This window comes from Eublepharis macularius, chromosome 6 (genome assembly GCF_028583425.1).
Source record: "Eublepharis macularius isolate TG4126 chromosome 6, MPM_Emac_v1.0, whole genome shotgun sequence".
Classification (NCBI taxonomy): Eukaryota; Metazoa; Chordata; class Lepidosauria; order Squamata; family Eublepharidae; genus Eublepharis; species Eublepharis macularius.
The window spans coordinates 118316307-118341338 of NC_072795.1; the positions used below are offsets into that span (position 1 = coordinate 118316307).

At 41.5% G+C, this 25032-nt stretch overlaps 1 protein-coding gene across 1 annotated transcript in view; it reads left to right on the plus strand.

The window, feature by feature from the left end:
* Nucleotides 1-25032, plus strand: part of JMJD1C (jumonji domain containing 1C) — a 190933-nt gene that overhangs the window by 126980 nt on the left and 38921 nt on the right. Inside the window, exons 4-8 of the mRNA XM_054982305.1 lie at nucleotides 16417-16522; nucleotides 19711-19835; nucleotides 21677-21820; nucleotides 21910-22096; nucleotides 22177-23858. Coding sequence (XP_054838280.1) covers nucleotides 16417-16522; nucleotides 19711-19835; nucleotides 21677-21820; nucleotides 21910-22096; nucleotides 22177-23858 — 2244 coding nt within the window. The remainder of the gene's footprint in view (nucleotides 1-16416; nucleotides 16523-19710; nucleotides 19836-21676; nucleotides 21821-21909; nucleotides 22097-22176; nucleotides 23859-25032) is intronic.

Sequence of the window (25032 nt, forward strand, 5' to 3'; positions counted from 1 at the left end):
GGACCTTGATCTGGTGCTTACCACATGCGACCGATTGGGCCTCGTGGTTAATCTAGGAAAATCTAAATTGGTTCCCAGTCGTACGGTCTCCTACATTGGTGCACTTCTGGACTCTGTGAAGGGTAAGGCTCTGCTCCCCCAGGAGAGGGCTAGGTCCCTAAAGGGTCTTGTGTCCATGTTTAAGAGGAACCGTTTTCAACCGGTACGCACTATCCAGTGCTTGCTGGGCCATATGGCTGCTGCTACTTCTGTAATCCCCCTCGCCAGGCTGCATTTGCGGCCTCTCCAGAACTGGTTTGTACGAAGGTATGATGCTTTTCAGCACCCTCCGTCCCTCAAGCTCTCCGTTCCTAGGAGCATACTGTCCTCGTTGGATTGGTGGTTGTCTGAGGGCAATTTATTTGGAGGTTTCCCTTTCGGTTATCAACATCCTGACATCACGGTGACCACTGATGCCTCTCTGGTGGGATGGGGGGCTTACTGTGGGGATGTCTGTGTCCAGGACGTCTGGACTGAAGGTGAAAAGGCGCTCCATATCAATGTTTTGGAACTAAGAGCCATTCGTTTTGCGCTTGTGTCCCTTACAGCTCTGCTGCGAAATCGTCACGTGTTGGTACAGACAGACAACACCACTGCCATGTACTACGTGAACCAGCAAGGGGGCACAGCGTCCATGACTCTCTGCCGGGAAGCCACGCTCACCTGGCAGTGGGCAGTCAAGAATGGCGTCACTCTGCGAGCCATACATGTGGCTGGGTCAGACAACGCTCGGGCGGACGCCCTGAGCAGGGTTCTGTTGTTAGACCACGAATGGGAGCTCAACGACGGGTGCAGTGGGCTGATCTTCCAGATGTGGGGACACCCGGTTATAGATGTGTTCGCTACGGCGGCGAACGCCAAAGCCCAGACGTTCTGTTCCCGAGCAGGGAGCGACCCGCTCTCTATTGGGGATGCCTTCCTGTTTACGTGGAACCAGGGATTGCATTACATGTTTCCGCCCTTCCCCTTGATAGCCAAGGTCCTGTGCAAAATAGAGGAGGACAGGACAGACTGCATCTTAGTGGCTCCTTTTTGGCCGAGGCAAGTCTGGTTCCCAAGGCTCCTGCAGCTATCTCAGCGGACCTATGTGAGGCTGCCCCCTTGGCAGGATCTTTTGAGGAACGGGGACATTCTTCACCACGACCCCGGGAAGCTGCATCTGGCAGCTTGGCGGATCGTCCCTCCTCATTGAATTTTTCTACGCAGGTGGAACGGGTCCTCTTGAATGCCCACAAGCCATCTACCCGGCGCTCTTACGAGGCCAAGTGGCGGAGGTTTGAGACCTGGGCACGTGAGAAAGGGGTGGTGCCTACGGATAGCTCCCTAGGGCTGATTTTTGACTATTTGTGCCTCCTGAGGGACCAGGGATTAAGGGTTACCTCCCTCAAGGTTCACCTGGCAGCTATCTCTGCTACCCACTCTCGTGTTGATGGTAGCACGGTTTTTTCCCACCCAAAGTCCCGCCAGTTCCTTAAGGGAATGTTCAACCTCTACCCACCAGTGTCGCCTCCTGTACCACAATGGTCACTGTCTTTGGTGCTGGCACGGCTAATGTTGCCTCCCTTCGAGCCTTTGGCGACCTGCCCCTTGGACCTGCTGTCGTACAAGGTGGCATTCCTAGTGGCTATAACCTCTGCCAGGAGGGTCAGTGAGCTCTCTGCGCTACGGTCTGACCCCCCCTTCCTTTTATTCCATCCCAATAGGGTGGTATTGCGTCCCTGCCTGGGCTTCCTACCTAAGGTAGTGTCCACTTTTCATCTGTCGCAGGAGATATCGCTTCCTGCATTCTTTCCTCACCCCTCTTCCAAGGGGGAAAAGGCGCTGCACACTCTGGATTTGAAGAGGGCGCTAGCTTTCTATCTGGACAGGACAAAGGGCTTCAGAAAGTGTCCTCACCTGTTCGTGTGTTTTGGGGCCAAGGACAAGGGCAATAGGGCTTCCTCGCAGACTCTGTCCAGGTGGATTGTGACGGCCATTAGTAAGGCCTATTCCCTGGCTGGGGCGAGTTGCCCGCTGCAGGTTAGGGCCCATTCCACGCGGTCCCAGGCTGCCTCTTCGGCTCTCCTCCGGGGGGTTCCGTTGGCTAGCATCTGTAGGGCAGCCACCTGGTCCACGGCTGACACCTTTGTCAGGCATTATGCTGTAGATGTGGATACAGGGCGAGATGTGGCTGTGGCCAGGGCTGTATTGCATTCCCTTTTTTCCTAAGGGGTTCTGGGATGCTACGCTATCATGCTACAATTTTGTAGTTGTATGTTTTATATGTATATATGCTTATATATATTTATTGAATATATCCTTATACAAGTGTGTATATATGGGAGTATGTTGTATATATGTGTTATTTTTGTATGTATATTTGTGTATAGTTATATGTTGTTTACACTTGTTGATGGTTCTTGTGTGATACAATAAAATTGTGTTGGACTTCACCCCACCTTCCTTATTGTGTGAAGCTTGGTACACTCCCATGTGTGGAGGCACAGAAGAACGAAGATGAAAACAGGGTTGACATACCTGTAACTTGTGTTCATCGAGTTCTTCTGTGCTGACACACAACCCTCCCTCCTACCCCGCTGTGAATTCCAATGCACAATGCTGTGTGGGCTATAACAAATATTGATGTCTATGCAGGTTGTGGCTATGTGTATTGGTTAAGCGGCGGCAAGGAGAACTGAGGGAAGGGGCCGTTGGTCGCTGGAGGAGCACGTGACCGTTTGGGCGGGAAAACGGTCGCTGAGGCGCGCGACAAACGGCCCCTTCGGAGCTATAGAAGCTATGGAAAATTCTCCGGCGGCTGGCCTGCGCCTGCGCAGTCCCCATGTGTGGAGGCACAGAAGAACGAAGATGAACACAAGTTACAGGTATGTCAACCCTGTTTTCTAGGCTCTACATATAAAGAACAGAATAGTAAACAATGTGGTAGATTTTCTGGAACTCGGTCTCCGCAGATGCAATGACAGAGAGCCTGGGGTGTTTTGTAGTAATGACCAACTGCTTTTAAAAAATAATATAATTATATGCTAACTAAATTATGAATGATACATTTATGTTGTTCAGTTTTGGTTTGATAGGAAGTAAGTATACATATATTTCAATTTCTCCCCACATTTCCATTTTTTCTAGGGGCAAAAAAGGAGCTCCCCACCCATCCCAGCTTCAAAATTTTTGAAAATTTATATCTTCAGCACCATTACAAATCCATATGCTTAGAGTATAATTGCAAAAGTATTCATTTGTGACCTTAACAGAAGCAGACTTGACAAAACTTAACATCGGGAGAAATTGTTGAAAATATTCGCATAAGCTTTCTTTAACAATGCTGAAGTTTTCTTTAATGAAGCTGAGCAGACTTTGAGTTTAGTTATTAATTTTTCCAAAGCAAAGCCTGTTTTCAAAAACTGAAATAAAACAACTAGAAAATTCCATATAGTTCTCTCTCCTTTCCACCAAAATGACTGCCATCTACTTTTTTGGCTTAACATCTACCTGCCACTTGACAAATGAGTCTGAGTCACCAGATTTTGTTTGCAAAATTCCTGTGCTTCTGATAATCTCATATTTAATCTTGTTCCTTCTCCTGCCCGCTACCACTATGGGTTGGATCCAGCACAAAATTTCTGCTTTTGCTAGAACTTTTGCACAAGTAAAAATACAAAAAAAAAGATTGTGGTAGCCTCTTGAGCCAAGTCAAGTTTATTGTATCCCTGTTTGTATCCCAAGATCTTGTGCAATCAGATTCTGGACACTATAATATATAGGAAGGAAAGTGTTAGGTGTTGCACAGGAACTTGGTCAAGCAGAAATGTGTTAAGTCCACTTTCTACTTGTGCATTGCTGGATTCCAGCAGTTATTTCCTTTCTTTTGGGAAAATGAAAAGCTACCACGGCTGTTTCTGAAATAAAAGCGCTTCATTATACTGTGTTATTGTTGTTACTGTTGTTGTCGTTGTTGTTGTAGTGAAGGATAAACTAAACAATTGTTTATAAGGGATGAGAATACTAACTAGTTCATACATGCACAGCCTTCTATACCACCATTCCAAAAGGTGCACTGTATGGAAAAAGCAAGAGAGAATGCATAATAATCATATTCTTATGGAAGGACATAAATGCCTATGGAAGAAAGTAGAAAAATAGTGTGAGGTGTGTCATTTGTATGCAGGGAGTTCTAAAGAATATGGAAGAACAGAGGAAGTAAAACATCTCTGTCTTTTGGTGCTACACCTCTGAAGATGCCAGCCACAGCTGCTGGTGAAACGTCAGGAACTACAATGCCAAGACCACAGCAATACAGCCCGGAAAACCCCCAACAACCAATAATGGCATACTTTGTAAACCGCTCTGAGTGGGCATTAAGTTGTCCTGAAGGGTGGTATATAAATCGAATGTTATTATTATCGTGTTGTTATACTAAGAGATCCACATTCAAATCACCATCCTGCCCTCAAGCTCACTAGGTGACCATGGGCCATTATACTCTTCTGACTCATCTACCTCATTGGGTCTCTGTGAGGATAAAACTGGGAGGGGAGAATTATGTATGCCCAATATCCATTCCTGGTTTTTTTTCAACTTTCTTCATTCCAGCAGCCCTGTTCACAAACATCTCTCTTTCCTACCACATACATTTAAAAAACAACTTACAGCATAATGAATGGAAGAAGGTACTGTTTCATTTTTTTTAATGTTCAACTGTATTTTAAGAGAGTTTGCAAAGAACCGATTCCTTGCCCAAACTCTTTCTGTCCTCTGTCCCTCACAGAACAGAGGCTGTGAAGGAACAGTATAACATCTGCTTTGCATGTAAAAGGTTCTTAGTTCATTTCAAGGCATTTTCAGTTAAAAGGATCAGTTAGTTATGTGAAAGACAGCTACCTGAGAGTTAGGGTAGAATAGACAGTATTGACCAGTGGTCTGTCTCAAAATATGGTGGCTTCATGTGTTCAAAGCTACAAACATCCATTTCAGTTCCAGTTGTTTTTCTCATCGTTGACATACAGACATGTTCTGTGGTTTTCTCTCAGGAGTACAGAATCAGCATTTGCATTAAAAAAGAATGTATTTTATGTCAGGGTTTTTTTGCTTGCTCAGTGAGAATTTACAGCTACATTATCAGTAGTTGCAGTTTTTTTGTCATCACTGCAATCTGTGTGGCATTAAAAGTGCCGAGGTTGATATAGAATTTTGTAGGCAGCCCTTTTGTGATACATAGTAGGATCCAGTCTTCGATATCAGTATGTATAGTGTGAAGAAGGAAAGGAAACAGCTGCTTTTTAAAAATTGGAAAAAGTGGTGAGTGGGTGTTGAAAATGATGGTTGTTTCCATTAATTCAACAGTTGAAGGTAAGAAACTAATCAGTTCTCTTGTGTGCAGACTAGAACTTCCATTCTTTTTGCTTTCAAGAAAAGATTCGTGACACAGCTATTAGCACCCCCTATTTAGAGCCAGGAATAAGTGAACAAAATGGAGAGTAATTCCAAATACGGGTTCTTGGAAGTAATTTTCATTAATTTCAGCTGCATTTAAACTTAGTGTGCTTACTGCTGATGTAACATTGCTAGTGCAATCCAGAGATACAAATCCACCTGGGAAAAAAATTAAATTGGTTATAATGTAATGTGAAGAATCTTGAAAATAACATTATGTAGAAAATAATGCTGTTATCTGTAAGCTACTCACTATGAAATTGTTACGAGGATTTTTATAGGATTATACCATGAGTGCTACAGAGTCCAAGTTTGTGTTTTGCAGCTTAGCATTCTAATTGTTGTTATAGTCATTTTATAAACTGAAATATCTAACTTCTGAAATGGTATCAGCATTGGCATAAAACTAGCTCTTATTCAAAGGGTCAGAATCATGACTGGTTGAATTTAAGTCAGCATATGTAACTATAGGGGAAAACATTTCTAAAAAGTTGTATCTTACAACCATTTGTTTTTAAGGCAGTGTTTTATTTGAAGGAATGGTTTGAGTACGCCAGCTTTAATTTCATTTCTTGGGTTAAATCATCTGCCTTTAAGCAGATAGTGGGAGCTGTAGCTAATTGGAACACAGATGGCAAAGACATGTGTTTCTGACCTCTGTGAGGACTACAGAAATCTCCTTAGTCTTATTTTTAGGGAGAAAAACTTCAGAAGAAATTAATACTTAAGAAAAAAGCAATAGTCAGTTCGCATTAAAAGCAATGATGAGAAGGCTGTTAAAGAAGCAGGCACTGATATGCTTACAGCTGATGAATGATACCAATGACTTGCCTGTAGCTCTGAATATTGTGTTTTCAGCTTTACTGGGCTGAGTTTGCTAGATGCAAGGCTGTATATGTACTGTACAAAGTAAACAACTATCCTGTATTTAAAATTCAATTGGCACAAGTTATTCAATACATTTTCAGTTCTATTTCTAAGACTGAGAATTCAAAAACATTGAATATCTCTGCAATGGCTATGGTAGTAGAATAAAAGCAGTAGGAGGGTGGTGGAGGTGCATAGAAAGGATATAGATTTAGGGGAGAGAGGGAATAACAGTGGATCTCTTCCAGCCTCTATTTGATTTCTGAGTCTTCATTGCCTTTCCAAGGTTTTTCTCCACAACTTCAAGAATGGGCAGTTTCTTAAAACAGCTGAGAATTCTCAGTATGATGATTCTATGCTTGTGCGTTGAGCCTCCAGACAGACACATGGATTATAGGCTTGGCTATGGCATACCCTGCACTCTGCTAAATTCTTTGGGACTGGATTACTCATGTTTCATTTTACAGAATTTCAGTACTTATTGTAAAGTGAAATCTAAACTGGATAGTTGTAGGAGAAAGTAAACTGAAATATAATTGCTGTGATGATGTATGTCTGCCCTTATTTATGAAGAAATAGAAACAATAGATGAGATGGGAAATTGAATAGTGGTTCTTTATCTTAGAACATTAAATGTATTGCTTTTGATTTTTTAAAATAATTTCAATAGTGCAAACAGCATGCAATAAAATAGTTTGTTGCATTATGAAAAAAAATTCTATTGGAGTATATTTAATACAAGCAGTAGTAGTAAATCCCACTATATGAAGGCTAAACCCATACTATTAGAACATTACCCTGCTGACCTCACTCAAGCCTCCTTGATCTATCTCCTCTCAATTTTTGGCTGCAGTATTACCATTATTTCTGCTTTCCATCACACAATCAAGCCATAGTTTTCCTGTTAAACATGTCATTGGGTTGGATCCCACACAAAATCTCTGCTGACAAAAAGGATTTCAGTCAGCAAAGCTGAAGGGGACCTGCCTTTCCCCTCCAGCTGCAGCCCAATCTCTCCCTTTAAACGCTGCTCCCCTGAGGGTTGAATTGGAGGTCTTTTCCCAGGGTGGGTGGGGGACTGGTGAAAGTATTCTACCTCTTCTGTCAGTGAGAATTTTTCTGTTGGATGAAACCAAGTGTTACTGTGTTTTCCAGATGCCATTCTTTGATTTCCTACTTCCTAGTTACTTAGCAGTTCGGCTATTTGCCTCCAAATTCCAAGAGTTTGCTCCCACTGTCTCAACTTTCTGCTAACATCAGTTTGAGTCTCTACAATCTGGTTTCTTCCCTCTGCATCTCTCCTTCCCAAAATGACTAATCTTATTGCCAGATCATCAGGTTTCTCTTCTGATCTCATCCTCCTCCTGCTGCCTAGGATACAGTTGATCACTCCATCGTGTTTAACTGTAGATTTCTGTGGCTGTCCTTATCTGTTCTCTTACCATCTCTAACTGTTTCATTGTGGAAACATTCTGCTTTCTTTCTGCTGGGGTTTCACAGATTCTCTCCTTAACTTTCTTCTGTTCTGAGCTTGGATGACTTCATCAGATGTTACCCGGCCCTGAACTTTCACCGTTGAATCCCATATCTTTATTTGCCTGTCTGATATTTCCACTTGGATGCTTCATTGCTATCTCCAACTCAGCATTTCTAAAACTGAACTTCTCATCTTTCTTCCCAAGCCTTCCTCTCTCTCTCTCTATTCCATGTTAAGTGAAAATTAGAGTTCACTCTGTAAAGCATTGGCTTTCTCCGTTTCCTGTTTTGCAAAGTCAGTCTGCCTTCAAGTACTGTTGCCTCTCCTTTTTTCAACAAATCAAAAATTTGGTGGTTTCCTATGAAAACTGGTTAATTCAGCACAAACTATTACCTTCACTACATCTCATAGCCTTGCACCTGTCATTCTCATCATTCCACCAACTCTTTAGTTTAGGGAGTTATTCGAGCTTCATCAGCTTGATAGGTTCCTTTCAGTAGGCCTCCAATTCACACCTTAAATTGCCATAAAAGAAAATAGCAATTTACATATCGTTTTGCATCTGTATATGGATTTTAAATTTAAATGCCCTCCTCTACAAAATTCTAACCTTTCATTAAGTTTTGTGCTGCCATAACAGTTTTTACAGAATGTGAAATTCACCTCATATGTTCAGACCTTGTATACCAGGTCACCTCTGGAGATGTACATGTACCAAAACAATGCTGAATGAAGTCCAAAATGCTGTTTAGATCGATACAAGGAGCTTTGCAAATTGCTTAATGGAATTTTAAAAAGCATTCTTTGGAACAGCTGACCCCCATGCTGCATCACAATTTGCTTTTGAAACTTTCCTCACTTTCAAATATCAGTTTGAAATGTGAGGCTGCTGTTCAAGAAAAACAGATCACAGAATAGTTTCACAGTTACTTGGATCCTGGCCATTTTAATTAGCAACAGTGTGTTGCATAGCATATAGGGAAGGAGTATTTCTGTAACCAAAGTAGTTCGTATTCCACTGATAGCAAAAAACACTGCCCATATGGACAAACAGCAGTGAATTGTCAATCCACACATTTTGTTACAGGTCAACTTAAATGTATACTTAAAACAGCTTTTTTCTTTTCTCAGTCTAGAAATGCTTCAGAACTGGTGCCGTTATTACTCCTACTACTACTCCTGGCCCTCAGTTGCCATGTAAAACAGGAGTGGGAAGTCTCCTTACATCTTTATCAGTCAGAAATAAATAGCCTTACATTTTTCCTGCCATTTTGTGACTTCAGTAAACTTAAATTTTTGTTCATATCATGGCTTACTTTGTAATGCATGGTCAGTAAATTATTAAGGCTTGCATCAAGGAGAAACACAGAATCTTACAGAGGACCTAAGTTTAATTTCTCATTTGGAGTAGAATGTTTTCTTCTTCTAATCTTCAGCGAAGACAAGATATTGTGGATCATCTGGTTAAAAGCATTATGAAGCCTATAAATCCCTCATACTATCTATAGCCACACACTTGTTGATATTGACATCTGTCAGAAGAGGTGGGCCTTGCACATTAGAAATATAGTCCCATAAAGAATTTTGCTTTATTTTTGTCTCAGATATAATTGTTGTTTTCTCCCCTTTCTCCAATATTTACATGATGTTGAAAATGCCCCAGCAGATCTTCTGTCACCAAAAGGCACAAGATTAATCTCACTTGCTTTTTATTACAGGGTTAAAGATCCAAACTTTGTTTTCATTGGGGCTTACTCACTAGTTAGTAAGTTTAGAAATGCAACATTATAGAGGGAGAAACCATAAAAATACTGAAAACCGATTGGCTGTACATATCATGTTTCTACTTGAGGAAAGAGCAAATATTTTCAGTTCTTTTCCCTTTTTCTCCTTTATATAAAAGTGCCTATATAAAATACATTGTTTGTCTTCGTGTCTCTTTGCAGCCCCACATTGGGACTGCGCCTGCGCAGGCCTGCTCCAGAGAGAGATTTTTACCTCTAGAACTCCTGCGGGGGCGGCTCCCCTGGTCTGTGCATGCGTGGTACTTTCCCGCCTCTGTGCAAGACCAGGGAGTGCCCCCTCAACCCTCAATTCTCTTTTTGCCGCTGGTGAGAGAGGTCTTTCACTCTGTTTCTTCGCTGCTACCACCGTTTTTTCCCCTTTTATACAGTTGATAGTCGTTCATAGTTATATAGTTTTAGTATAGTTGATAATTGATAGTGCAAGTTACGGTGCGTGACCAACGCTATGTTGCAGAAGCCATTATTCAAGAAGTGTACCAAGTGTGATACCAGAATGACCCACACAGATGAGCACAACTTACATTTGCTGTGCCTGGGTGAATCCCACAATGTTGCTGCTTGTCGTCATTGCCAGAGATTTACCCCTAAGTCGCGCAATGACCGGGCTTCCTGACTCAAAGCAGCCCTGTGGGAGATGGTACTTTCGGGATCCTCAAAACCAGCAGCAAAATCTTCTGCTGAATCAAACCCAACGACCGGTTCCAAACCCTCGGACCCGAAGCTGAAATGCCCAGATTCCCCTGGGCATCAGCTATTATGTTGGAACCAGTACTCAAGACCCTGGTTCCAACATGCTCGGTTCTGATGGCTGGCCTTACTTCTCAATCCATCCAACCGATTCACTATACTCCTATCTCGCGGACACCCTCATTGGTTCCGACCACTTCAAATCCAATGTTTCCTACGTGGCCGTACTCTCACACTCAGCAACCACCTTTTCCAAATTGGCACGAATTTATTTCGTGGCTACAGTCAGCCCCTGTACCACCCTCCTCAATGCCTCCTGTACAGGCTCAGCAGCCACTCTCGGAAGCCCCGGGCACATCTGCTCATCAATACTCAACTCGCACTGCCCACTCTGCCTCGGGCTCTGAGGAGGATATAGAAATTATGTCACAGTGTGACAGAATCTCCGAGTTGGCATCAGATTCCTCCCCTGAAAAGGTACCACAGCACCTTCTCCTACGGAAGACTACCGCCTGTTTTCTGAACAAATGTTCAGGATGGCTAGAGCCTTGGAATTGGACATATCATCCTTCACACCTAAGCTGAAAAGTAAGGTGCTCCAGGCTCTCTATTTGGACAACACATCTTAGGTTGCCTTCCCAGTAGTAGAAGATCTCCTAGACTTAGCTTGCGGAATATGGGAGAAATCGGCATCCACCCCAGCCACTTCATGCAAGGTGGAAGGCTAGTATAAACTGAAACAACAAGACTGTTTATTCCTCTTTAACCACCCCCAGCCATCTTCCTTGGTCACAGAAGAAGTTCAACCAAAGCACAAGTATGGATCTCACTCTTCACCCAGTGATAAAGAAGGTCGTAAACTAGATGTACTGGGAAGGAAGGTGTACTCATCTGCAGCTCTAATTTTTAGGATCTCTAATTATCAGGCCATCATGGGATCCTATAAATTTTTCTTATGGCAGCGTCTCCCATCCTTCATAGTGGAGCTACCAGAGGACAAGAAACCTCTTGTGCGTGAGCTACAGGGAGAGGCTGTTAAACTGGCCAAACAACAAATGATTGCGGCAAAACATGAAGCTGACTGTGCAGCAAGAACCATGGCCTCGGCCATTATGATACGTAGACACTCCTGGTTACGATCTACAATCTTGACCCCTGACAAGAGGTAAAAGATAGAGGATTTTCCCTTTGAGGGTACATCACTCTTCTCTGAGAAGACGGATTAATCCCTCACACAAATGAAGAACAATAGGCAAACTGCCCATTCCCTTGGGGTTATTGCTACAAGCCAACAATAGCATTACAAATATTGTAACCAGAACAGGCAGCAGTAGCAATCGAGAAACTCGAGGTATGGCTACCAGCCTTATCAACCTTACCAAGCCCACAAAGAATATTCATCCTATCACCGCAATGTGGGGAGATGAAACAGTAGATCGAGAAGCAAGCAGGCTTCATCTCAATCTCCCAAACAATCCCAGAATCCAAAATGTGTTTTCTGACTGACCGCCATGCCGCTAGTGCTATCTGGTTTCTTCTTGGACAGATTAGCACCTTTTGTTTCACAGTGGGAACTTGTAACCAATGATGCCTGGGTTCTTGCCATTGTTAGGCATGGGTACCATTTACACTTTGTTGAAACTCCACCCTTATCTCCTGTGGGGAGATTTACAGCACCTCCTTCGCAGGAATTGCATCTGGCTATTTCTGAGCTGTTGTCAAAAGGGGCCATATTGAGAGTCTTCCCGCAGGACTCTAAATGTGGGTTTTATTCCAAATATTTTACAGTTGACAAAAAGGGGGCTGGAGTCAGACCCATTTTGGATTTAAGGAAACTTAATGCTTTCATTAAAATTGAAAAATTTCGTATGCTTACTCTCTCTAATGTCATTCAATATCTGGAAGCAGATTCTTGGTTTGTGATCCTAGATTTGAAAGATGCTTACTTTCATATCTCCATACATCATGCCCACAGAAAATACTTACGTTTCTGTTACAATGGGGAAACTTTTGAATATGCTGCCCTACCCTTTGGGTTATCCTCAGCTCCTTGTGTGTTTACTAAGTGTATGGCTGTTGTGGTAGCTCACCTTATCATTTTCCCTTACCTAGATGATTGGCTCCTGGTAAGCCAATCTAGAGACGCATTACTGCAATGCATTGACATTTCTACCCAGACTATTTCTAGATTGGGTTTGCTGATGAATTGGGAAAAATCCCCAAAATCTCAACAAGTACAATTCATAGGCGCCACATTAGACGCAAAAGCAGGTAGGGCCTTTCTACCTATGGATAGGCTGCAATCCCTTCAAATGCTGTTACGAGGCTTTAAGAGCAACTGCTTTCAACCTGCTATTCATATTCAAAGATTGTTGGGACTTACAGCATCTGTCACCTGTGTGGTGCTCTTTGCACGTCTCTTTATAAAACCCCTCCAAAACTGGTTCGTCAGGAGGTTTAACCCCACCAGGGAATCACAAGCTAAATGTCTTTCCATTCCCAGAGCCATTATAAGGTCTCTTGACTGGTGGAGCAGTCGAGACAACCTCAGTAGGGGGACATCCTTTGGTATACACCTGCCCGAGATTAGTCTAACTACTGATGTCTTGCTTGTAGGTTGGGGAGCCCATTTTGGGGAGTTTTCCATCCAGAATACATGGTCACTACCTGAGTCCAAGCTGCACATAAACATTTTAGAATTGAGAGCTATACGCTACTCCCTTACATCTTTTGCAGGCTTGCTAAGAAACAAGAGAGCTCAGGTGCAAACGAACAATACCATCACATTCTATTACCTGAACAAACAGGGGGGAACAGCTTCTCTAACTCTCTGCAAGGAAGCCACATGTCTATGGATATGGGCTATTCACAACAATACCTTTCCACAAGCGATCCACATCGCTGGCAAATCAAACACCAGAGTAGACACCCTGAGCAGAATGTTTAAACCACATCACGAGTGGTCAGTTGTCGACCATCCAGACTTCGAGGAATGGGGTTTTCCACAGAGCGACCTCTTTGCCACCTCGGAGAATGCCAAGGCCAGAAGGTTCTGCTCTCAGGCCTGTCTGGACCCAAATTCAATAGGGGATGCATTCCAGATACCCTGGGACAAGGGTCTTTTTTATGCATTTCCTCCCGTACCGCTATTGTTTAACTCTGTATTGTGACAGCCTTTGGCCATATACAATTAAACCTACTACTACTACTACCTCTATTGCCCCAGGTGTTGTGTAAGATCAGACATTACCACACAGATTGTATTCTCATTGCACCTTTCTGGCCCCGCAGGTACTGGTTCCCACTCCTCTGGGATCTAGCCCAGGAGCAGTTTATCAAATTCTCACAAGTACCAGACCTACTAGCTCAGGGACACATCTTACATCACGATGTTACCACGCTCAGCCTTACAGCGTGGAGACTGTTCCCCGGACACTTACCTTCTCAAAGGATGTAGCTCAAGTCCTACTGAATGCCAGGAAACCCTTGACTAGGACGTACTATCAGTTTAAATGGGACAATTTTATGAAATGGGTGTCAGGAAAAGGGCAATCACCTTTCACCTGTCCTATACCTATAGAGTTTGATTACCTTCTCTCACTCCTTCGCAGGGGTTTGTCAGTGTCATCAGTTAAGGTCCACCTTGTGGCCATTTTGGCATTTCATGAACAGGTGGACAGCATGTCCTTATTTTCCATTATGCCTCTAAACAATTCTTAAAGGGAGCCTTGCGTACTTTCCCACCTAGGTCTACTCCAGTCCCTTGGTGGTGCCTATCTTTAATCCTGGCGCAGTTAATGTTACCACCGTTTGAACCATTAGCCCACTGTCCACTAGCTCTCTTATCATGGAAGGTGGCGTTTTTGGTAGCCGTTACTTGCCTCAAAAGGGTGGGGGAATTAGGGGCTTTAAGAATAGACCACTCATATTTACAGTTTTTCTCTCAAAAGGTTGTGCTCCATCCCAATCTGCAATTCGTCCCTAAGGTGGTTTCTAAATTCCACCTCAACCAGAAGTTATCATTACCAGTTTTCTTCCCGAACCCCACTTCAGATTCAGAACGCACACTACACAGTTTAGATGTAAAGAGAGCTTTATTGTATTATGTCCATAGAACTCAGTCCTTCAGGAAGTCAAAGTCCCTGTTCATATGTTATGCAGGTCCACAAAAGGGTTTACCAGTCTATAACCAGTCTCTTTCCAGATGGATAGTTGCAGCAATTAGAAGATGCTATGTGATTTAAAATATTCTGTGTCCTGCGACAGTTAGAGCGCATTCCACAAGGAGTTGGTCATCTTCAGCAGCCTTCCTGAGGGGCACATCGCTTCGAGACATATGTCAAGCAGCCACGTGGTCTTCCGCGGATACTTTTGTCAAACATTATGTGGTGGACACAAATTCTAAATCTGACGCAGCTGTGGGGAATGCAATACTACAGTTGTTATTCAAATAGACATCCATAGAAGCATCCTCACACTCGCCCCCCCATTGGTGAGTAGCTTGTTATACTCCCAATGTGGGGCTGCACAGAGACACGAAGTCGAAAACAGTGTTGCACTTACGTGTAACTGTTGTTCATCTAGTGTCCTCTGTGCAGACACACATTCCCTCCCTCCTGCCCTGCTGTGAGGATATGCATATTGTTTAAAAAAGAAAAAAAAGAAATCCTCCGGCAGCGTGGGAGAACTGAGAGTTGAGGGGGCGCTCCCCGGTCTTGCGCAGAGGCAGGAAAGTACCATGCAGGCGCAGACCAGGGGAGACGCCCCCTCAGGAGTTCTAGAGCTAAAAATCTCTCTCCAGAGCAGGCCTGCGCAGGCGCAGTCCCAATGTGTGTCTGCACAGAGGACACTTGACAAACAGCAGTTACAGGAAAGTGCAACACTGTTTTTTCACTAAGAAAACATCATTGATAACAGGTTTAAAAAAGGTGAGTGATTATACAAAGAAAAAAAATTAAAGATAGCGGGATAGAAACGTTATCAGTCATTTTTGTCCCAGTGATAGAAGCTTACCCAACAACATATAACCCTTTTGCTTGTTTTTAATTTTTTAAAAAAATGATCTCTCATAACCTTTACATTTCATACTTCCTGACCTTCACTTTTGAATGTATAAAATAGCTGAGATCAAACTTGTTGATGTAAAACTATAAACCTTGAGTTAATGGGATAAAGTAGGCTATACATACCAATACATTTGAAACGAACCCTTTCTGATATACTGGGTGCTACAGGGTTTTTTTTTTTACACTATGTTGATTATTTAATACATGGATATTAACTTTATATTGATTTGTGTTTTCTTAATATAAGATACTTGAAAATATTCATTTATATACTCAAAGTATTTTCTGAGACGCACTGTAGATGCAGTGATCCATAACCAAATACTATGGTTTGGCATGGAGTGAATATGCATGGTTGTGTGCTCTGTCCTCTGCCTTCTCTTTTTGTGCTTTAGTTCCCCCTCCCCTTGCTATGGATTGATGCAGAATCTGACAGTTGCTGAAGTCCAGGCCCTCAACCCAACCAAGTACTGCAAGCCCAATGAAAAGTCTCCTGATTCAACCATACAATATATTTTACAATTTAAAGAATGTATACAAATGTAGTTGTACAAACCAAAAAATGTTAGAATTTAGATCTTCTGATAATTAATTAGCTTCTGATAATTAAAAAATGTTTTAGAGTAACGTTTCTAGTTTTGCTTCTGCTTTTAGTTAAATGAAAATTTATTAGAAGTTCTAGGGTTCTTTCCATGTACTAATTAACTTGTTGGATAAGTATGCTTGAATATACTAGCTTTATTGAAGCCTTATTGTTGCAAGTGGGTAAGAGATCCTTGGGTTGAAAAGGTATCTTGCTTTTCTTTACCGGAGTGGGTTGGAGCAGTTGCAAACGTGCATGAAATGGATGTGTTTGTGTGTGCGCACGCACAGTTGTATCTGACACACACAAAACATTTTTAAAAGTTGGAACAGCTTTGATCTGTTGCTTGTCTGACATTGTGTTTTTTTAAAGAATGCAGTGGTTTTACCAGATTATCCCGTTTTGAACTTCATAAAATGTTGACTGTGTATAACATAGCGTTTTTCTTAATTTCTGCTTTAGGACGACATAGACAGTTTAAACCCAGTTCTCAGGGACAACCCACAGCTTCAGGAGGAAGTTAAAATCTGGGTAAAGGAACAAAAGGTGCAGGAGATTTTTATGCAAGGTAATTTTCAAAAATATTTATGTCTATTAACTAATTGAATCCCTTAAATTTTATACTGAAACATAATTGGATGAAAAATTATACTTGTAAATTGGAACCTGAATTTGTTCTCAAAATTTAATTCATTGAACTATGTTTATGTTTCTGAATCTGTGGTTTAGTATGTGTTGAATAGTTCAGTGGTTTAGCAGTGGTACAAGATGTGATTTTTTCCTGATGTTAAAGAGGATTCTTTCAGCATTCAAATTGTAATCACATGGTTCAAGTAACATGAAGATGTGATCTACCTGATTGCTTTTGCATCTTGTGAGAAATGTGTTGTTTCCAGTTCAGAAATGGGAACAGATGGGGAAAAGTAGACTGTCTAGTGTGCAGGGGCACTCACCTTTCCTGGAATTGCTGATCCAGGTTATGTATTAAATGTAGAACTGTTACATATTGTAAGAAAGAAGTGCACATTCTCCAGGGTAAAGAAGTGGTCTGCCTAGAGTATTCTAAAATAACTGGAAATCCCTTTGCCAGTTTGATTTCTACAATCCAAACTGCGCCTGCATGGGTGATACCAGTGTCTTTTCTTACTAGTTAACACCATCACTGATACCATATTTTTGGATATGTTTTCTTTGTACATATCATTGAAATGTAGTGACACCCTCTGTTAAAATTTCTAGCCTCTGTATCATCTGTCTACCCAGGACCATCCTTTGTAAAACGGGGTAAATAAAACTTTCTGTGTTTTACCTTTTTCTTCGGTCCATGCTGCTAAAATCAGTTTAGATACTTGCATTTGTACTCTGTCATGGAAGGTTGCTGGTTGCTGGTTAACCTTGGGCCAATCTCACACATTCAGCTTAGCCTACCTCACAAGGTTGTTGTGCGGATAAAATGGGGGAGAGGAAGAGGATATAATCTGTTTTGGGTCCCAGTTGGAGAGAAGAAAATAAAATAAAACTTGTAATTACATAGTCATACACATTGTGTTCAAAGTACTTTACAGTACTCTTACAAACGGTGTGAACAAATCATAACTGTTCCTGGTTTCTCAGAATGGGGAACTGATCCTGTAAAACAATACTTGATTGTATCCAAGTGTAGATGTAAAAGATATATTCCAATCACAGAAGGCCTAGTTTACATATCACACTCAACTGTTGCATAAGAAAAGTGAATCTAAACTGAAAGACGTCTTTCTGTTTGCACAAGAAGCTGTATCATATCTTGCACAATCTTCTGCCAAGGCAGAAGTATGACAGTTATAATAAATGCTGCCTAATATAGCACTGTTCATGCAAATATTTCCAGAACAGCACTTGTGGCCATCCTGCTCTGTTCACTAGAGTCAACCCAATTGGTCCAATATATTCATAGCTAAGATGTAACATGAAGTTTGGACCTTAAGATGTATGGAGAAGGGGACATAGAGAGAGAGAGATACTAAAAATGTAAAATATAGGAGGAAGGGAAGGTGAAGCAGGGGGGGGAGTCAAAAATGTAAAAAGAGCACGCTGAGATGGGGGAGGGGAACAGAGAAAGGTAAAGGAGGGAGGAAGCAATCGGCAGGTAGGGCAAGGAGCAGAAAAAATAAGGGAGAGAGGGAAGGTGGGCTGCAGGCACTAGGAGTGTGCAGTTTGGCTCGGAATTTGGATTAAAATACTGAATTTAGGCTGATTTGGTAAAATCCGAGTATTCTGAATCAAAAATCAGGTATCCTGAATTTTTAAAAAAAATTAGTAAAATTCAGCTGATGTTTTCTATGGGAAAATCACTCTGGGAAATATGTGGTGGGCTGGAAGGAGTCATTTTTCAACCAAACTTCCGAAAATTTGATGAGAACCTACTCCCAACTGTTCTCTAAATACCCCCCAAGTTTCATGAAGATTGGCCCCTTGGGGCTAATTTTATGGCCCCTCAAAGAAGGTGCCCCACCCATTCTCCTTTATTCCCTATGGGGAAAAATACCCCGGGGGCTATCTGGGGGCTGGAGGTGATATTTGTTGTGCAAACTCCATGAAATTTTCAGGGAACTTATTACTGACTGCCCTCTAAAGATTCCCCAAGTTTCAGAAAGATTGAAATCCAGGGCCAATTCTAGGAGCCCCTGAACAAGGTGCTCCCAGTCACTCCATTGTTTCATATGGGGAAAAAGTCAAAGCTGACTCCCATTACAGGCTGCCATGGCCAAGGCACTCTCCCAAATATAAGCTGAGCTCATCCCAAGAAAGCCCAACAAAACCAAAATTGGAGCACAGGAATGGAATCCCCTCAGAACCAAAGTGAAGGAAGGGGACCAGCACTACGTCCGAGAATTACATCCATTCCACTCAAACCAAACTGAAGCAAGCAACAGGGTTACAACTTAGCCAAGCAGGAGCAAAGTGAAGCACAAGAATGAATCCCCCCAGAACGAAAACAAAGCAAGGAGACCCAACATCACATCAGCGAATCACATCTATTCTATGCAAACCAAAATAAAGCAAGCAACATAGTTGCAACTTAGCCCAACAGAATCAATGTCATTCACAGCAGCCAGATCCTGGGTTCAGCCAGTGAAGAAGCACCACAGAACAGAACAATGCAGTATCCAACAACAAGCACAAGACATTCTGTTGCTTCAGTTGGTTTCTGTAATAATATTTATGCTGTTTAGCTTCATAACGGCTTATTTTGTAGTACTATAGTAGCTGCAGGAAGGAAAAATAGTCTGCTGAGCCACATTGGTTGAACCTACTGCAAAAGACTGAAAGCTGTGTGGTCATTTTTTGGGAAGATCCTGGGAGCCCCATTGAATTGTTTCTACAGCAAAAGAATCTGGCTATGCAAACAGATGCTGTATGACTTTCTGTACAAGGAATTGTGCTTTTGCTTTTTCAGTTTAACGTTTTATAATTAACGTGTTGACATTTTTCACCACTCTTTGTTATTGCAAGTTGCGCGGTTAGAAAGTATTTCCTGAAAGAACTGGTTTTATAAATAATTTAGAATATATCAAATATTACACTTGCATTCTTTAAAATTCCTTTGTTGAATACAGAGCGCAGTATTCAGTAGCTCTAAGGCCATGTGGGATGTTAAGTTTTAGTTCTTTATGCATGCAAGCTATTAGTCTCATGCTTCTAAAACCATATATGAGAACTGAATGTTTTTGAGGTGATTTTCAAAATCTTCTTTTTAAATTATTTTCTTTTAAGGTCCATATTCCTTAAACGGCTATAGAGTGAGAGTATATAGACAGGACTCTGCCACCCAGTGGTTCACTGGTATAATTACTCACCATGATCTCTTCACTCGTACTATGATTGTAATGAATGATCAGGTAACCATTTTTCTGTTATTGAAAATATTGATTTATCAGTAGTTTCATGTTAAGATTTTTGCCATTATTTTCATTTTGTTATCCTAAAATCAATTCGCATATATTTACCTTGTTCTTTCTTAAAAAGTATTAACCCAAGTAAGTTAATAGATTGGAGTCTTCATTTACATTATTTATGCTCCATCTTTCTCACTGAGATTCAAGGCAGATTACATAGTATAAGTCAATGAGAACATTGGCTGGGACATTCAGTAAAGAATACGTTAACACAGAGTATACTTCTAAAATGATCACCTTTGAGAAGCAGGACCTGAAAATTATTAGGGCAGTTATTCTCTGGCACTTGTACGTCTATGTTTAGGTCCACAGAGATCAAAATAGCCAAACCCCCACTTCCCTGTCCCTTTGAGTGTACTTTAATCGCAGGCACAGAATAAGCCCAGTAGCCCTGCACAATGGGGAGATCAGAATTCTGGATCCAGGTTTCCTGCAAAGAATGTCATGATAATGTAAAAAAGTTTTTAAAATCTGGGTCATATAACTTATTGCACCAGCACCCCAAGTTCCAAGATAGGAGCTTTAATTATCAATCAGCAGCTGTGATCTTGTGTAGCTCCCCAGCAGTGTCCAAAAGAATACAGTAGAGTAAGGATAGCAGAAATTTGAAAACAAGCAGAAATCCAAGACGATCTGGAAATAAAAACATGCTGAAACATAACATAAAACAGCACAGAACTGTCCATCGGAGCATACTTGCAGTCACAGACTGTCCCTGTCCTGTCCCAAAACATCTTTCTGAACCATTTCCTTACAGGATAGCCCTGTCATCTGTGAAAGAAAGCCTTCCTGGATAATTTAGTTTTGCACAGTTTACAGAAAGCCAGGAGAGTGGGAGCTTTTCTGACTTCTTCAGGCAGGCCATTCTAGAAGTTCTTCAGGGCTACATTTGAGAAAAAGAGGCTTTTGTTCGCTCCCAGTTTGAAGAACTTAAATCTTTTATTTGGTCATTAACCAACCAGTAAAATAAGTAAAATCAGATTAAATGAGTTCTGTGTAAAGGAGTAGTGTTTAACTTTTTACAATGTGTCATAGATCCCTGAAGTACTATCCAGTGATTATTTTAAGCAGCTATACATTCTTACTTTGAATGAAAGGAACTTAAATATGTAGATCAGCAGCTCAAATTATTTTCATGTTATAAATGGAGGAATCTAAGAAAAATTTCAGACTGCTTCTTCAGTATTAATACAAAAATGTATTTTCTTTAAGTGACCCTCCCCCCACATCTGATGTTGGAGCTCAAGAAAAAGTCACTTTTATTTTTTTAACTTGTTGTTGTTTCACTTAGCAGTGGTTGTAAGTATCATGAACCATTCTTTCCATTCTCTTTTTCCAAGCAAGAAGAAAAACTTTCTTCCCTTTTATCTTTATACCTTATTTGTGCTTTAATGTGGGTTTGGGTGTATGCGTGTATGTGTTATGTACTGTCAAGTCACCGCCAACCTATGGTGACCCTATGAATGAAAGACATTCCAAATGTCCTATCATTAACAGACTTGCTTAATATACAAGGTTTTGGATTTGATTTTGTTTTGGAGATTACAAAGGGGCTGCTAGTGGTGTTCTGGTAAATGTTGTATGTGCTTGGTATAAAAGGAAAGGATTCCTTTTATGTATTCCTTTGAAAAATCAGGTGTCAATTCTGTTCCTGCAGGATGTGTCCAGGTGTCCTTTGTGTAATCTTGAATGCTAGACCATCGATTATGATTTGCAATTGGTATTCATATGGAAAATACAGAACCAAAATTGATTACAGACTTCTTGTTTTTCTAATAAACCAGGTGCTAGAACCACAAAATGTTGACCCTTCTATGGTTCAGATGACCTTTCTAGATGATGTTGTTCACTCTTTGCTGAAAGGTGAAAATATTGGCATCACATCACGGCGCAGGTCTCGGTCCAACCAGAACAGCAACACAGCCCACGTAGATATATTTTAAAATTATATTCCTTTCTATTCCACTTTATCTGCATTCATTTGGATTGAGAGAAATGAATTCATGTTTTCATTTAGGGACATTATACTCGGGCTCAAGCAAATAGTCCCCGGCCAGCAATGAATTCCCAGAGTGCAGCACCAAAACAAAATTCACACCAGCAGCAGCGGAATACTCGTCCAAATAAAAGAAAAGGTTCTGACAGCAGTGTGCCCGACGAAGAGAAGATTAAAGAAGAAAAATATGACTATATAGGCCAAGGAGGTAAAGTCATTTTTCCAGTAGTCAGAGAAGTATTTTTATATAATGCTGTATTGAACTAAAAATATTTTTCCCTTTTCCAGAAAATCCCAAAAATAAAAACAAGCTCTTTCTTTCTAAAAGAAGAAAACCTGAAGATGAAGAAAAAAAAATGAGTATGAAGAGGCAGAGGACCGACAACACCTCAGACTACTCAGAGAGCAGCGACTCAGAAAATTCAAACAAAAGATTGACAGACTCTTCGTCAGAGCAAAATTCAGAAAATGAATTGAAAAGCAAGAATGCTTCAAAGGTAAATGGGGAAGAAGGAAAATCTCAGAGCAGAAGTGTTGTAGAAGAACAGGCACTAATAGACAGTCAGTCTTCCTGGCATGAAATGCAGGAAGATAAAAAACATCACGAAATACAAAGACCTGAGTCGGCTGATTTGGAGCTGCAAGAGATTTCACTCCATCAAGCCGAACAGCTGACAGTTTATGATAGGAATGCCAATGATGTATGCATTCAAGAGGATGGTATAGAAAAGCAAAGCCCCAGGGAGCTTTTACTGAATGAACAGTTTACACCCAACTCTCCTACACCTAAAAGTTGTATTGGTATGAATATTGAAAATAACTCCAAAAATGAGAGTCAGGAAAACATTTCAAATACCTTTGGTTTGCAGGGATGTCTGAAAATGGAACCCCATGGCAAAGATACAAAACATCTGTTTACAAATGCAAACTTTCCGGAAGTAAGGAAATCAGAAATTGATGAGAGTTGGGTTAATAATGTGAGCAAAATGGATTTGATGCAACTGAAAGCTATGAAAAGTACATCAGCAGGTGAACATCTCCATTCTGAAAAAGAAAAAGTTCAGTACGGTTCTGCATCATCCTTAACTGTTATTTCTATGGCAGAAGAGGGCAGAGTACGTAAACAAAGTCCAGTCCCAGATGCTATGAAGTCAAAACCTGGTCATTTGGTTGAAAACCCTAAAATCAAGTCAAGTTCCTTACCTGATGTTAAATATAAACACGCCCAGTCTCCAGATACTGTGAAGTCTAAACTTAATTACCAGAACAACCATGTTACTGGAGTAACAAGGTCAGCAGTTAAAACTGAGCATGATTTGCCTAGGTCTAGTTTTCATCCAGTTCCAGCTAGAGTTAGTTCATTAGAAGCTACTAAAAGTCCTCTTATCATTGACAAGAATGAACATTTCACAGTTTACAGAGATCCCGCTCTTATTGGACAAGAAACGGGAACTAACCATATATCACCATATTTGCATCAGCATAATTATCCTCCTCATTCCACTTCCCATAGAACTTGTCTAAACCCAAACACACATCATCCCACATTAACTGCTGCATCTCATTTATTAGCTGGATCCTCAAACCAAACTCCTTTGTCATCTATTAGTACTCATCCTCTTAGTGGTGCATCTCACCATTCTGTTCATCACCCACATCTACTTCCTGCAGTGTTACCTGGAGTGCCTACAGCCTCTTTGTTGGGAGGCCATCCACGACTAGAGACTGCTCATGCTAGCAGCTTAAGCCATTTGGCATTAGCACACCAGCAACAGCAACAGATGCTACAGCACCAGTCATCACATCTTCTTGGGCAAGCTCACCCTTCTGCTTCATATAATCATCTAGGACTTTATCCAATTATTTGGCAGTATCCGAATGGAACACATGCTTACTCAGGTCTTGGAATACCTTCATCTAAATGGGTTCATCCTGAAACTTCTGTGAATACTGAGACGCCTCTGAGAAGAGTAAGTTGTATTAAATTGTCACGTTATTATAAATTAGTTTATAACTGGTCTCTGTGTGTATGTGTGAGTGTGTGTGCACGTGCGTGATGTTTATAGTGATTTTATATAGCTTTAATAAAGTTACATGATTACTCACAAAGCTAGGCAAATCTTAATAATTGCTGTTATAATATCAGGCTTTGCTTCTGGAGATAAACTTAATTACACATAGTTTACTATTAGTTATGTGTGTTAAAAGAGTAGTGTGACTGTTGATATAAATAATACAGCACTAGGGCTGTGCTATTTGGGTTTCGCTTCGGGTAAAGATACCTGAAGCGGACCCAATTCAGAAAGCTTCAGTATTCCTGAAGCGGGGCCAGCATGCTGGCCCCGCTTCGGAATACTGAAGCAAAGCTTTCTGAAGCATTCGGAAGTGCTTTGGAAATCTTTGGGGCTTGTTTAAAGGGCCCCGCTGCTGCTTGCAAGCAGCAGCGAAGCCCTTTAAACCATCAACCCCCCCACCTCCCCCCCACCTACCTTGCGGTGGCTCCAGACCAGCTCCTCTGCCGCCGCCATGCTGCCGCCCGAGCCTGCGTGGTGGTGGGGAAGGCCGGAACCGCATCCTCCGGCTCTTCCTGCCCCTCAAATGGCCGCGGTGTGCTGGTGGCTGGCGGCCATTTGAGGGGCAGGAAGGGCCGGAGGAGGTGGAGAAAGCCCTTGCTGCGGCTTGCCGCTTCGGATTTGGGGGTATTCCGAATCAGTTTCCCACTTCGGGTAAACCCAAAGCGGGAATACCAAATATCCCCACCCGTGCACAGCCCTATACAGCACCTTTTGAAATCTATTTCAAATTCATCTTAAAGACTGAGAGCTACTTTTTAAAAAAATCTATGAATTACAGACCCTTCAGTTATTTATTAGTACAAGAATTTAGCTTTGCTGTTGCCAGAAGGTTAATAAATGCTGCTTTTTCAAAAAAAGATTGAATTTGAAAAACTCAAACTCACTTTTATCTTTTACTAAGTATTTTCTACAACTATTATTGATGCTTCTAAGCAGTAGAGTGATATGTATAGTATGGTTGCATCCTGATACATACAGAATATGAAGCTGAATACAGATGAAACCAGAAAAATCTCCTAATCATGTTCAGGAGGCTAGGAAGATGCAATGTGCTTGCCTGTTTCTTCCT